The 13,874-nt window shown below is 38.8% G+C and overlaps 1 protein-coding gene across 15 annotated transcripts in view; it reads left to right on the forward strand.

Moving 5' to 3' along the window:
• Positions 1-10,835: 10,835 nt before the first annotated feature.
• The window catches only part of Sgip1 (SH3GL interacting endocytic adaptor 1), a 201,273-nt gene continuing 198,234 nt past the window's right edge, over positions 10,836-13,874 (forward strand). For 14 of the 15 annotated variants that reach the window (XM_071617925.1, XM_071617928.1, XM_071617930.1 and 11 more), the window contains exons 1-2: positions 10,836-11,222; positions 12,090-12,212. In XM_071617925.1, coding sequence (XP_071474026.1) covers positions 12,203-12,212 — 10 coding nt within the window. In that variant the 5' untranslated portion in view covers positions 10,836-11,222; positions 12,090-12,202. Of the gene's footprint in view, positions 11,223-11,488; positions 11,550-12,089; positions 12,213-13,874 lie in introns of those variants that run through there. The other variant, XM_071617926.1, reaches the window with a different exon arrangement.

The following is a 13,874-nucleotide window of genomic DNA, read 5'->3' on the forward strand; positions in this document are numbered from 1 at the left end:
ACCTTGAAACTGAAATGATTTATTCATCAAGACCCTTCTCTTATTCCATTTTATGAGTAGCATAATTTGGTGTAATTGTCAACTGAAAAAGTGATAAGATTAGAGAACTTAGTAATTTGTCCCTTTTATGGTAGAAACACTTCAGCATGGCCTGTTTCCAGAGACGTGAATAAAGAAGAGTACAACTATTTTCTTAAAGAAGAAAAAGGAAGCCACAGTATAAGCCCTTCTGCTTTTTCTTGAGTGTAAACCCTAAGCCCTCCAAACATTTGAAGCCTGCAAAGAATATGTTGCACAATTCATATTATAATTTGGACACCCGTGTCTATTTAAATGAGCAGCCCTCAAAAAATTTTGGTCATATGTGTACTGGTGGTAAATTCTACAATGAATTTAGCTGGATACTATTCCTTTTCTGAACCATGATCATAAAATCTATAAGAAGCTATTGGCAGTTGAACTATTTTTAATTTGGCTCTGCAGTATGAAAGCACAGTTCAGTTTCAGCTGATAAACACACCTGCCTGACTACATGCACATCTACACACCATACATATCACATGTGCTTACACACATGAAAAGCCTGATTGTAACTGAAGCTCCAAGGCTCCTCCTAATTCTCTTTGCTCTCAGTAGTGCCCCCGTCTAGTGGCATCTGTTGACAAGGCCCCTTTTGGACACTTGCTGACAGGGACAAGGAGCTTATGGGTTTTAAATGGAAAGGATTTGCTAAATAAAGCTTCAATCCAAGCCTTTAGCCCTCCCTCCCAGAGACCAGGGCACTGAAGTCCTTGGTAGCTATGGCAATCACAAAGTGAACCAATGAACTATAGACATCTTGGAGCTTGCAGCTTGACACTGATCCCAGTTAAACCGAGTTAGGAAATTAAGCTCATGCAATTATATTTTCAAATGTAAATGCAGAGTGAGAAAGCTGCTTTTTTTATAGCTATGTAATTAGAAGTGGTGTGTGCACCCTTGGTCCATTGTCAAATATTAAATATCTCCTCGTATAAAAACCTCAACACATCATCTGGGTGAAATTAAGTCTACCAAAAACTAAGGCTCTTTTTCTTCTAGGAGTTCATTCTCCATAACTTAAGTTTCTAGGCTAATGTGACATGTTATATATGCAAATATCTTTGATTTTTATTTTGATTTTGTCCTCAGGTCTCTCATACATATATATATATATATATATATATATATATATATATATATATTTTTTTTTTTTTTTGTCATTTAAAAACTGGCAAGGATACCAGTGAAAAACATTATTTTAGGATGGGGATGGCCTTCTTTGGGCTTGACTCTTAAAAGAATTTATTTTATCTTATGATATTATGATCATTGTTCTTACTCTATCTATGTCTTTTAGGGAGCAGGGGGCTTGTGCATGCTGAGCAAGCAGTTTGCTACCCCCTGCTCATGTCTTTAAATTAAGTTGACCTGTTGATTTTTATTTTGGCTAGAAAACCCTAAAAAGAAAGAATTTTATGTTTCTTGGAGCTCTTGCACAATAAATGATCTTAGATGGCTTCGTTCCCAATGTCTCTCTCACTGAACTACTTTTGGTATTTTCTGACTTGCCTCTTCTTGCCTTCATCTCTTAGTTTTGTCATTTCTTTTGCTTCTTGGACAAGGTTTTCTACCTGTCAATATTCTTGGTTTTGATCTTGCCACTCTTTTGCAAGTGACAGACAGCCAACCTGAATTTGCCTAAGCAAAATGGGGAAGTTATCAGTTCCTGCTATGGTTCAAATGTATATGTCCCCTCCAAAATTCATGTTGAAACTTAGTCCCTGATGCAGTTGTTTGGAGAGAAGGGGCCTTTGAAAGTGATTAGGTTGTGAGGGCTCCACAGATTGGGTGGGATTAAGGCCTTTGTAACAGGGGATTCACACAGCATATGTGCTTTCATCCCTTCTACCAGGTGAGGCATAGCATTGATCTCCTCTGGAGGAAATAGCAACAAGGCACCATTTTAGAAACAGAGAGCAGTTCCTACTGGACACTGAGCATACAGGTGCCTTGGTCTTAGATTCTTCAGCCTCCAGAACTGTGAGAAATAAATTTCTATAAGGTAACCAGTTTGTGGTCTTTTGTCATAGAATCACAAATGAACTATGTTCCCTTAACCATGGGAAGATCAAGAACAAAAAACATGAAAGGTTCGCCTGCCAAAAAAGACTGACTTCCTACCTGACTCTCTCCATGTTATTTCATTCTCTTCTGCACAGAGGCTTTTTCAAGGTGAGGAACATGACAATTCATAATTTTGGGTTTCCATTCTTATAAATTTAGTACCTCAGAGGAAAAGTCTCCTCTTCAGAATCTTTACTCCTAGTGTTGGATTCTAATTGGGCCAGCTTGGTTTATGGCCTGGGGCATAAGGTATTATTGGTTCACCTTGGGCCAGATATGTTTCTCTTGACTAATCATCATCGTGAGGAAGGAGATGACAGAAACCATTTCTTCTTTATGGAGGTACATAGAGAGAATAGAATTTCTTCCCTAAAAAAAGGAGTTGTGTTACTAGATAAAAGAAGGATTATGTTGGAGGCCAAAAGCAATTAATGTTCACAAAACAAGTTTATACTCCTTCAATCTCAAAGTTAAATAGTGGGCTTTAGTGTCAGATAGATGAGAGCTTAAGCCCCAATTCTGTAACTTGTTGTTTTCTTAGAGAAGCCACTTATCACTTCTGAACCGCTGTTAAATGTTAAATGGGAATAGGAATGTCAAAGCCATAGGTTTGGGGAAATTACATGAAATAATGGTTACAAAGCACTTAGATGACTGCCTACAGAAAATACTTAATAAACTTTGGCTATTAATATAATATTCTTTGTTTTTTCTTCTTCATTTCTCTAATAACAACCCTACCCAACTAGGACAGGCTTAAGAGCCCCAATCTGAGAGGCAATTTTCTGGGCTTGTGTTCCTACTGAGATTTTCCTAGGGCTCTCTGGGCTTATCCAACAAGAAACATTTATGCTTCCTCAAATTTCTTTCCTGTCAAAAAGATAGTAAAAATAAGCAGAATAATATTACTGTTATTGGATTTATATCACAAAGTGAAACATGATATATTTGTTTATAAAGTAATTATTGGGCAGTAAGTAGGTTCTGCATCCAGCATTATGTTGTTTTTTGTAAGAAATGTTAAAGGAAATTTATGATTCCTTTTGTGTAGATGTCTTTTTAAATGATGATTACTATATATGAAATAATTCAAGGATGACAAATTAGATTTAAAATATTAAACACAAAGATGAGGTCCAAAATAGGTTTATATTTTTGGGGAATAAACTACAATAGAAATTAAAGTTATCAGAGAGTCAAGGAACTTTAAGGTAGAGATGCAGGATTATGGAAGAGATGCTAAGTCATGAATGACAGGACAGGTGGTGAGCTAAAGAGGACTGTGATATAGTTGCTGAAGTCATAGAGGAAAGTTTGACCTGGAGGGGATCTGAGGTTGGTAAAAACACCAAAATGAGGGAAAGCAGGCAGGCTGCACCGTAGAAGAATCTTAACCTCCAAGGTGACAGTGTTAGGAGGTGGGGTCTTGGGAGGTGAGTAGGCCATGAGAAACTGGCACAGAAACTCAGGTGGGAACTAAGGCAATACCAGCCCCTCCTCTTCATTCAGTGAGGTGGGGATGAAGATAGGACATGGGAAAGAGTGATGGCTTCCACTGGAGCAGATATAGGGAAAGGAGAGAAACCATCTCATTAAAGGAAAACGGGGGTTGAATTTAGGCAAGATGATGCTAAAGTGTCTACAGATGTTTCAGTCCACCATTGAACTGGATATCCATGCAGAACACTGCAAGGGTTATTGGAGGAGAGATTAAAGTTGAGGAGAAATGAGGGTGAGGAAGCAGGTAGGAGTAGATAGATGGGTTCAGTAGGAGTGTGTACTTGACTTGCCCTCAAAAGGGCAGCTCAAGGAGTACCTGTGTTAGAGAGCCTTTGCTTTCTCTCCTCCATCCTGAGCGTTACTTTTTTGTGCTGCTGTGGCATTCTGTACTATAATTGTTGGTTAGTTTATCTGCTTCCTCCCCTTACTAAATAAGCTTCTTGAAAGGCTTGTGCCTTTTCCATCGTTGTGTCCTTAAATCTGACATAATGCCTTGGCATAGATAATTCTTAACATGTCTTTGTCGGGTGAAGAAATGATGGGATGTGAGTGTGGTGGGGATATGCACCTGCAACATGCAACCTCTTCAACTTAGCCAGTCCTCCTTGCTCGTTTTTGTTGGGTTGACTCTCAGAATCTGTCCAATGGAAATGTAGTGTGAGCCACCTAATTAATTTTCTAGTAGACATATTAAAAAGAAACAGATGAAATCCATTTAGTAATATATTTTATTTCACAAAGTGTATAAAAATTATCATTTCCACCTGTAATGAACATAAAATTATTAATGATATGTTTTACGTTCTCTTTTATACGTTCTTCAAATTTTGGTATGTATTTTATAGTTACATCATATCTCAATTTAGACTAGGCATATTTCAAGGGCTGAATCGGCACACAGAGCAACTGACTACCATTATTGTATAGTATACCTAGTTCTTTCCTTTTTGATGGCCTCTCTTCTAGAAGTTTCCTAGGTTTGAATTACTCTCCCTGTAGATTTTTTATTAAAAATATATATTTTAAAACATATCACCCACAAAATATTGTGGGCACATATTGCAATGAAGTGAATGTTATGTCCATCTAAAACTCCTGTGTTGAAATCTTAACCTCCAAGGTGACAGTGTTAGGAGATGGTGTCTTTGGGATGTGAGTAGATCATGAGGCCAGAGAATTCATGAATGGGATTAGAGCCCTTATGAAAGACATCCAGAGAGATTCCTGACCTTCTACAACATGAGAACATAGAACCAAACAGTAGGCTGTCACTTGACAATCTGCTGGGAATTTGATCTTAGAGTTCCAGCCTCAAGAAATAAAATTCTGTTGTTTATAAGCTACCCAGTTTATGGTACTTTGCTATAGCACCCCTGGATGATATACAATGCACATATATATGTTCATACCTATATAAAAATGATGAATATGAATAGTTTAGAGATTAACACTATAAAAGTTTAGTTCTTTCACAAAGACAGATGAAGATCAGGCAGCTCTCTAACATTTTCAAGGGGAATAAAAATATGGAGAGTACACAAGATGTTTATAAAGGCTAGGCCTGGAAAATTCCATTTGCCTTAATTTAGTTATATGACCCCACCCAAATGCAAGGAAAGGTGACACATACAGTCTTGTTATGTACCCAGATAGAAAAAAAATAGTGTGATAAGCACATATCAATGTCTCTGACACAATATAATTTCTTTATCTTCCTAATTTGGGAATGATATTTGTAGAACAATATTAAATATTAAATAACAGTAACAACAAAGAACATTTAAGTCTTATTCCTGATTTTTATTCCTAAAATTAGAAATTTTCATTATATCTCCATTTAACAAGATAGTAGATTTGGGGTGTAGATTTGGGGCAGAGATTTGCATATTTTATCATCATAAGGAAGTTCTTTAAATCTCTTTTATGTTAAGATTTTAATTTGTTTAATGAGCGACTTGAGTGGAAATTAATCAAAAGTTTTTTTCAATAACTATGGAGACAATGATGCAATTATTTTGATAGTTTAATATTACGAATTATACTATTAGATTTTTTAAATTTTGAATTATTTTTCTATATCATGATGTATATGTGTGCATTTGTGTGTGTATATATATACATATATATATCATATTTTGAAAAGCTGGATTAAGTTTGTAATTATTTTAATTTTTGCATTAATATTCATAAATGAGACTGAACTATAGTTTATTCTTTATTATTTTTGTCATGATCTAAAATTTATAAACTACAGAATCTTTTCTTTTCTTCTATTTTCTTGAACTGTTAAAGCTGCATTGAGTTAACTGATTCTGCAAAGGGAGAGAGAATTCCACTATATTTGGGCCAGTTGCTATTGTGGTTGTGGGTCTATGCTTCAAAAATATTGCCACTGGCCTATCAATGTATAATCTTGGCAGCATTTGTTACATCATTGACTATAGTTGTAACATTTAAAATTATTTAATGTTTTTACTACTTTTGTGTACTCTTTCTCTTATTATGTTTTTATGTTATCATAGCAATCTGCTCTTATTAATTGCTGATGTATCCTTGAAACTATATAAAAACTAAAAATAGATTTTTAAAAAAATATCTTTCCAGTTTTCTACATTTCCTGTCTTTCAATGAGGGTATTTCCTCTGCTGTAGCGAACCATAATTGTGTTCTTTTCTGAAACTTCTTTTCCGAAACTATTGATTCTCCTCATATATTCAATTCCTACTGCTTATTTTTTTCAACATAGATATAAACTAAGCAGAACTCCCAGCTGGTATAAATTCCTTTAGCACTCACAGAGGTATGGATACAGGGCTCTCTGGACCAGCATAGACCAATGAGTGTCAAGTCCCAGGACATGCCTTGTCTTAAGAGTAAGTGGCCCAACAAGAAGGATCTGTATCCCCAGTGGGGAAGAGGGTGGCTACAAGGTCTTCAGGTTTCTTTCTGGATGTAGTTAGTGGGCATGTATAAACAACCTCTCAAGTCTGTTGTGTGGGATTAATGTGGCACACTGTGCGCCTCTGCTACAGTGAGTCCTTGGTAAGCTTCATCTTAGGTACATAAGTAAAATCTATGTAGTTTATAGCTTTTGTTTCCTAGTTTCTTTCCCCATATTTTTTCTGGTAATAATACCTTTTCTTCCTTTGACAACATCTTTTCTACCCCTCCAATCATATCAGGAGTTCATACTGTTAAAGATTGTCATCAAAACTTGCCTTTCTTTTTACTCCATGTTTAGTCACAATAGTGGGCATATGACTAACTTCAACATAGTTTTTAGCTTTTCAAAAACCATCAAGAGACCCCATCAACTTGGCCCCACTGATTAGCCAGGTCTTCCCTGGAAGTTTGTTGAAGGATATCTTGGAAGTCAAATTGCAAAGATGTGATCTTAGAATAGTCTAAGATCACATGGATAAAAACTCCCTGATCACATGGATAAAAACTAGTAAGAGAAAAGGAGCTGAAATCCTGGGAGAAATGGAGAGAGTTCTGAGGATTTAGTTTACTTGAGTGTAGCAATGTTTTTGTTGTTGCTTTTCTCAGTTGTTTGGTTCTTCCTATAATTCTGTGAGCTAACCTAATAAATAGTGTGTGTGTATGTGTGTGTGTGTGTGTGTGTGTGTGTGAGAGAGAGAGAGAGAGAGAGAGTGTATGTGAGTGTGTGTATGTGTGTATAGGTGTACATCTTTTACCTATATCATCCCAGGGAAATCCAACTTCTGAAGTGAGAATTTCTGTTGATTTCTAGACTTTGGATGATATTTTCCAAAATGTATATTTCCAGATTCATTGGATTGTCTCAAAAGGGATAGCAAGATGGAAAGACTCAGGAGTCAAAAGTAGTGCTAAGATCATTATCTCCTGAACTTTTCCATTATGTTAATTTTCTTTTCTCCTTCATAACTGAATTCTCAGGATCTTCTTTCTCTTTCTAAACTATGGACAGATCATGCCCTTCAAAACACTAAAATTGGGAAATAGTGAAGGAATTCAACTTTTATAGCAAGAATATAAGAAGTTTGGTTCCAGGACGCATATGAAATAGATCATTACTGCCTTAAAAATGTGATTTCAGAAAACAAATTAAATGTCTAGTGACTTCATCCATTAAGTTTTTGGTCTTAATCTTGGACAGTTGCAAATACTATCTAAGAATGTACAGTGATCTCTGGGCATACCTGGTATTATGGTTTGGACATGAAGCATCCCCTGAAAAGCTCCTATGTAAGAGAATGCAGAATGGTTCCTAGGTGAATGATTAGATCATTTTGTAACCCAATCTGTGGGTTAATCCACTGATATGGATTAACTAGATGTAACTCTAGATAGGTAGAATATGACTGGAGGACATAGGTCACTGAGAGAGTCCCTTTGTAGTTTATATTTTGTCCTTGGTAACACAGCTCACTTGCTCGCTCTATCTATCTATCTATCTATCTATCTATCTATCTATCTCTGCTTCCTGATTGTCATGTCCTGAGCTGCTTTTCTCCACCATGCTCTTCCACAGCTTGACTCATCTCAGGACCACAGCAATGGAGCTGACTATGTATGAATTTAGACCCCAAATAAACTTTTACTCCTCTCATATTGTTCTTGTTGGGTCTTTTGGTCACAGCAACAAAAGGCTTACTAAAAACCTGGACATACCTTCACATTCCTGATGAACTCCTGGGCATAAGTATGTGTGTGTACACACACACACACACACAAGCACACACTTGAATATTTTTTAGACACGAGAAATGGAATCCTGTAATTTGTGACAACATGGATGAGCCTGAAGGACATTACATTAAGTGAAGTCAAGTTCAGAAAAACAAATACCACAACTTCTCATTACTTACACCTATACCTGGAAGCTAAAAAGTTGAGCTCATAGAAGTAGAAGTTAAACAGTGATTACCAAAGCCTGAGAAGTGTAGGGAGATGAGGAGAAGGAGAAATAATGGTTATTATGCACAGGGGTTCAGTTAGAAACAAAGAATCTCTTCTAATGTTCTATAGAACAGTAGAATAAATATGATTGACCATAAATACTTGCATAGCTAATAGAGAAGATTTTGAATATTCAAAACACAAAAAATAATAATTTGATTTTTAGGTAACTGATATGCCAATTATCTTGATCTGATCATTAAATATTGTGTATGTGTATCACACTGTTACCCCATAAATATGTGCAATTATTATCTACCAGTTAATAATTTAAAAATATATTAAGAACAAAAGAAAATCTTTAAACTGACTTTCTATCTGGTAGCCTTGCTACTTGTTGAAAACAAAACTGTTGTGAACCTTGGGTAAACACTGTGAAACTTACAGTGGGAGGGGAGGGCAGGCAGCCTGAGCTTCATGGACTCTGTTCGCAGTGTCCCTTACTCCTGCACTTCTGGGCTTTCACTCACCTCCAGATTTTATAGCAACCTCATTTCTTATTTAGAGTTCCTTAAATTCTTTAGAACTGCCACTCTAAACCATTCCAATATTTTTCCAGCTTCTAAAATTCCATCTCTCTCCAGGCTAGGTGTGGTAATCCCAGTGGCTCAGGAGGCTGAGGCAGGAGGATTGCCAGTTCAAAGCCAGCCTAAGCAAAAGCGAGCTAAGCAACTCAGTGAGACTCTGTCTCTAAATAAAATACAAAATAGGACTCCAGTGGCCAAGTGCCCCTGAGTTCAATCCCTGGTACCAAAAAAAAAAAAAAAAAAAAATACCTCTCCAAATTCACCTCATTTGGTCCTAATCACTCTTCTACTTAGCAAACCCCCAGAACTCCCCAATGTTACCACTAAAGATGCCTCACCTACCTGGTCTTTCACTAAGATATTCTCTATGCCTGTGTACAATTTCCAGTTGGCCTCAATTTTTTTTGATGTGCCTGCCAGCCCTTTAGTAATAATGCTAATTCTGAAAAGCCAGTATGGATGGCTTAGAATGCTCCAGACACATTGTTAAGTAACTTACTGGCAGAATATTTAGAACACTGTTTGGCACATAGTTAAGTGAATAACACAGGTTTGTTATTATTTATAGCTCTATGAACTTGGTATCATTATCATGATCTCCATTTCATGGATAAGGAATCTGTGAGGCACAGAGAGTTGAATAACTTGCCCAGGATCAAACACCTCAATAAGGATCAGAGACACAACTTTATCTCAGTTTGTTTGACAATAATATTTATCCATGTCCTTAACCTTTAAAAAAGTAATTTGCTAACTATACACATACTAACCAACCATTTTATGATAATTTTCCTGAAGATTTCAGAGCAGTGTAATTTGTACTTAAAGTGGGTTTTACTTCGGTATTTATTGTGCTTTTAAAATTCAGCTTATAGACATAAGGGGAAAAGTCACAAGTATTTGTGTGTCTCTGGAGATTTTCATTTTGAAATTTAGAGGCCACTGAAATATGTGTCCTTAGGGAGAACAATTTTTAAAACACTTTTAAGTTGCTAAGGAACTGAGTTTTTGGTTTTCGTTTTTAACTGTTGATGTGCTGCTTCAGTTGGCCTCTTTGATTATTTTTTCTTCAATATTTCTCAGCCACCAATAGGTCACATTTGCTCTGATTGAAACAGCTAGACCTTGTTAAGAGCTGAGCAAATATTAAAACTTCTTGAGTGTATTATAATATAAATGATCAATAATAATATTAAAGACTCAAACCTGAGCATGTCATGCATCTTTTTAAAGTTTTTTTTTTTTTTTTTTTTTGGAGTACATTCTCATCTGTCACTCAAACTGCTACAATGTTGAGAGCTTCTCTCCTAGTCTATATAGTAGAAGTGCCCCTTTCTCTGTCCTCTCCCCGGGTTCCTAAGAGGTCCTTTGCTGGCCTGCCATCTCCCTTCCTCCTCTTCTCTCTCCCTCCCTCCCTCTCTGTCCTAGGCCACCCAGCCCGTTTTGTTTTTTCCCTTTGCTGTTTGAGCCTCTTAGAGAGAAGCAAGGATCATTGGACCGGGTCCTGGGGCCCTCTGAAAGGCTCCCGGGGTCTCTGGGGAGTAGTCAGATGACAAACTCTCAACCCAACCAGAATGGGTGCCCGGAATCCTTCCCACTAGGCAGACACAGGAACCTAGATCCCATCCTGGAACTGCCAAACCCAGGGCTCCGCCCACCCCTCCCGCCACCACCAGGCACAATTGCCTCCCTCCGGATTTCCACCAGGGTGAACGAATGGGCTTGGAGGAGACTCCAGATGCCAGAGACGCGTCTTGAAAAACGTGTCATTTAGAAGAAAGTCTGTTCCCTACAGGGAGTGCAGTTGGCAGCTGTAGCCACAGTCGGTTGCGAGAAAGCTCCCCACCTGGGGAAGCCAGGCGGCTCACGTGCGCGCTCGGCAGGGAGGACGCGGCGGCCGCGGGACTCGAACCGGTGGTCCAGAGGCGTCCTGGGGTCTGTCTGCGGCCTGGCCTGCTGGCCCAAATTAAAGTGGGAGGAAGCCGGCGTGCACAGCTGTCGTCGGTCCGGCTGAGGCCTCCGCTCCCTGCCTTCTCCCCTCTCTCCCGCCTCCCGCCCCAGAAATGATCTCAAGCGTTGCCAGTTTGATTCCAGAGCCCCACTCGGGTGGGTTCTTTTGTTTCTTTGTTTTAATGACAGTTCCCAGCCCTTCGGCATGTCATGCGCAATTAATTCCCTGGCTCTCTTGAAGGCAGCTGGGGTGAAATTTTTTTCTGCATCATCCTTTTGGGGATAATTGTTTATGATGTGACGTCAACGGATTGCTTTTTTTCTCTCTTGAATGGAGGTGACGGCGAGAGAGCGAAAGCGAGAGAGAGAGAGAGAGAGAGAGAGAGAGAGAGAGAGAGAGAGAGAGAGAGAGAGAGAGAGACTCACAGATGTGCGCAGAAGCCACGGATACTGACATTTGGCATTCCTTCAGGGCAAAAGGAGGTTGGAATGGGAGCGTTAAAAGCGTGTTGCCAAGACTTCGGGCTGCACGGAATTATTAAGAAGTTTTTCTTAAAAAAAAAAAAAAATCCCCGCCGCAGCGAGCCACTTAGGTGCTCCTTTCATGCTAGAGTCCGCTGTTCAGGTGGCAGCGCCTGATAATTAATCTCGGGCACCCAGGCGCTGCAATAGGCTTAAGAAGAAGACGCGGAGGGGCGGGGGGAAGTGCGTCACCAGGTGGGGAAGGGGCGATGTATTTGGTGACAAACGGGAGGCGCTGGGGTGGAGAGGAATGGGGAAGGGAAATAGGTTCCGTGTGCTCTCCGGGGGTATTGTGTCAGGAGATGCAGGCTGGCTACCATGTGACGCGGTCCAGAGCTGAAGGGATTGGCCGAGGCAGCGCAGGCGGTGCAGCTCGGCCGGCTTGCTGTTCCTCTGCCTTTCTCTCTCAGCATCTTCCTGGGAGCCTGTAGGTGAAGCAGCACCAGCAAGCATCCATGGCCTGTCTTTCGGGTTAACACTTGTCTCCTTTGGCTTTGGCAGCTGACACTGCAGACCTCAGCAGCGGCGTTGTGAGGACTTAACTGAGACCTGGAAGCGTATCCTCCTGTGTTTTTTCAGACTCCTTGGAAATTAAGGAATGCAATTCTGCCACCATGATGGAAGGTAGGATGCTTTCTGCTGATGTTGGCTGGCTTCGGGCAAGATTTGGGCAAAACAGCACGGAAGAATGTGTGCAGCCAGTGTTGGTGGCCATTCTAGAACCTGGTTGCCAGGGTTTTGCAAGCATAAATGCTGCAGTTTCCTTGCAGAGAACCAGGGCTTGGACTAATGGAATCAACCACAGGGCTTCTGTCTAGCTCAGAACCTACAGAGAGCTCCCAGCTCCTTTAAGACAGAAAAGCCTAAAGTATTTGTAGGAAGCTGAGCTAGAGCTAGGAAAGAGCTTGCAGAGCAAATAAGTTGGGAGAGAAGATAAGGTTTTCTTTGCTCGGTTCCTGGAACTACACTGATTAAACATTTACAATGGAAACTTGTTTTCTGAAATTGACATTAGACAGGAGAGGTCATTTACAGAGTTATCCATACTGTCATTTTCAGTGAGCTGCTTAAAATTAAAAAAAAAAATCTTATAAGATATTTTTGTCTCTGCAATTTATATCATATAATTAGAGTGATGTTTACAGCAAATTTGGTCCATGAACTGAAGTTTTACATTTATGCCATTGCAAAGAATGAACAATATAAGGAAAATATCTGGGCCTCTTGGCTCCTGAATCAAGATCTTATCAGGTTAAAAAAAAATGTGCTTCCTAAAAGCTTTCCCCATGCAATGGTTCTTAGCCAAGCATCAAATGATTACTTGCTGATTATCTTTTTGCATTCAATATTAAGTGTAAGGAGGAACTTTCCCTGGGGAGATGCTATTTAAACTATATATTATTCTACCAAATTACCCTTCCCAGGCTGAGATAGTGACAGCCAAGATTGCCTCAAAAAAGCTGCAAGCAGATCAGGAAAGAAGCAGTCAGCTCTATGCGAGCTTTGATTTTCTGTTTTCACACTACAGGATGGTGCAAAACTCCTGGCCTTTCCTAAGATGACAGGCAGAAATTTGTCCCCAGCCTGGATTTTACAATGCAGAATTGAGTGCATAATGGGTTTCAAATCAGCCATGAAAATGGCAGAGAGGCCACCTCTTAAGCCAAAGTCTGTCTTTCCAATTTTAAATATTCCTTAGAAATTTACCAAAATGGAATTAAGGGAAGGATGGTTTCAAAAAAACAGCAGTGTACTTATTTGGCATAAATGAATTCTTTTTGCTCTTTCTGTCATCATGTCAAATGTTGTTAGTGTGATTTGGGGGAGTGAAGAATTCCAGAGTCAAAACCCATAGATTTTGGAAAATAGCCTTATAAGAGAGATTGGGTATCATTTTGTTATGGAACCTGATCTTGTTTGTAAAGGGATCTGAAGCTAGTTCTTTATATATAGGCAGGCCTAAATAAATTGAGACTGCTAGCACTCTAAGATTAAACCATTTTTCATTAATTCAAAATGAGTTTAATCTTTGAATAACAAGGAAAGGCAAAGAGAGCATCACTTATGTACTTTTCAATTAAAAGTCTATGTGGATTATCTTCTTCAGTTTTTTTTTTAAATCTTCTATATGGAAGCACTGTATTTTGCCAGATAAATTTCTTGTAGCTTTTCATAAAAATGCATCTACACTCATTCTGATTAGATTCCAGTTATATATGGGCAATTGGAAGGTCTAACATTGTACTTCTTGCCTTGCAAACTACAGAGCTAGTGTCTTCTCTGAAG

The sequence above is a fragment of the Marmota flaviventris genome, chromosome 10 (genome assembly GCF_047511675.1).
Source record: "Marmota flaviventris isolate mMarFla1 chromosome 10, mMarFla1.hap1, whole genome shotgun sequence".
NCBI classification, from domain to species: domain Eukaryota; kingdom Metazoa; phylum Chordata; class Mammalia; order Rodentia; family Sciuridae; genus Marmota; species Marmota flaviventris.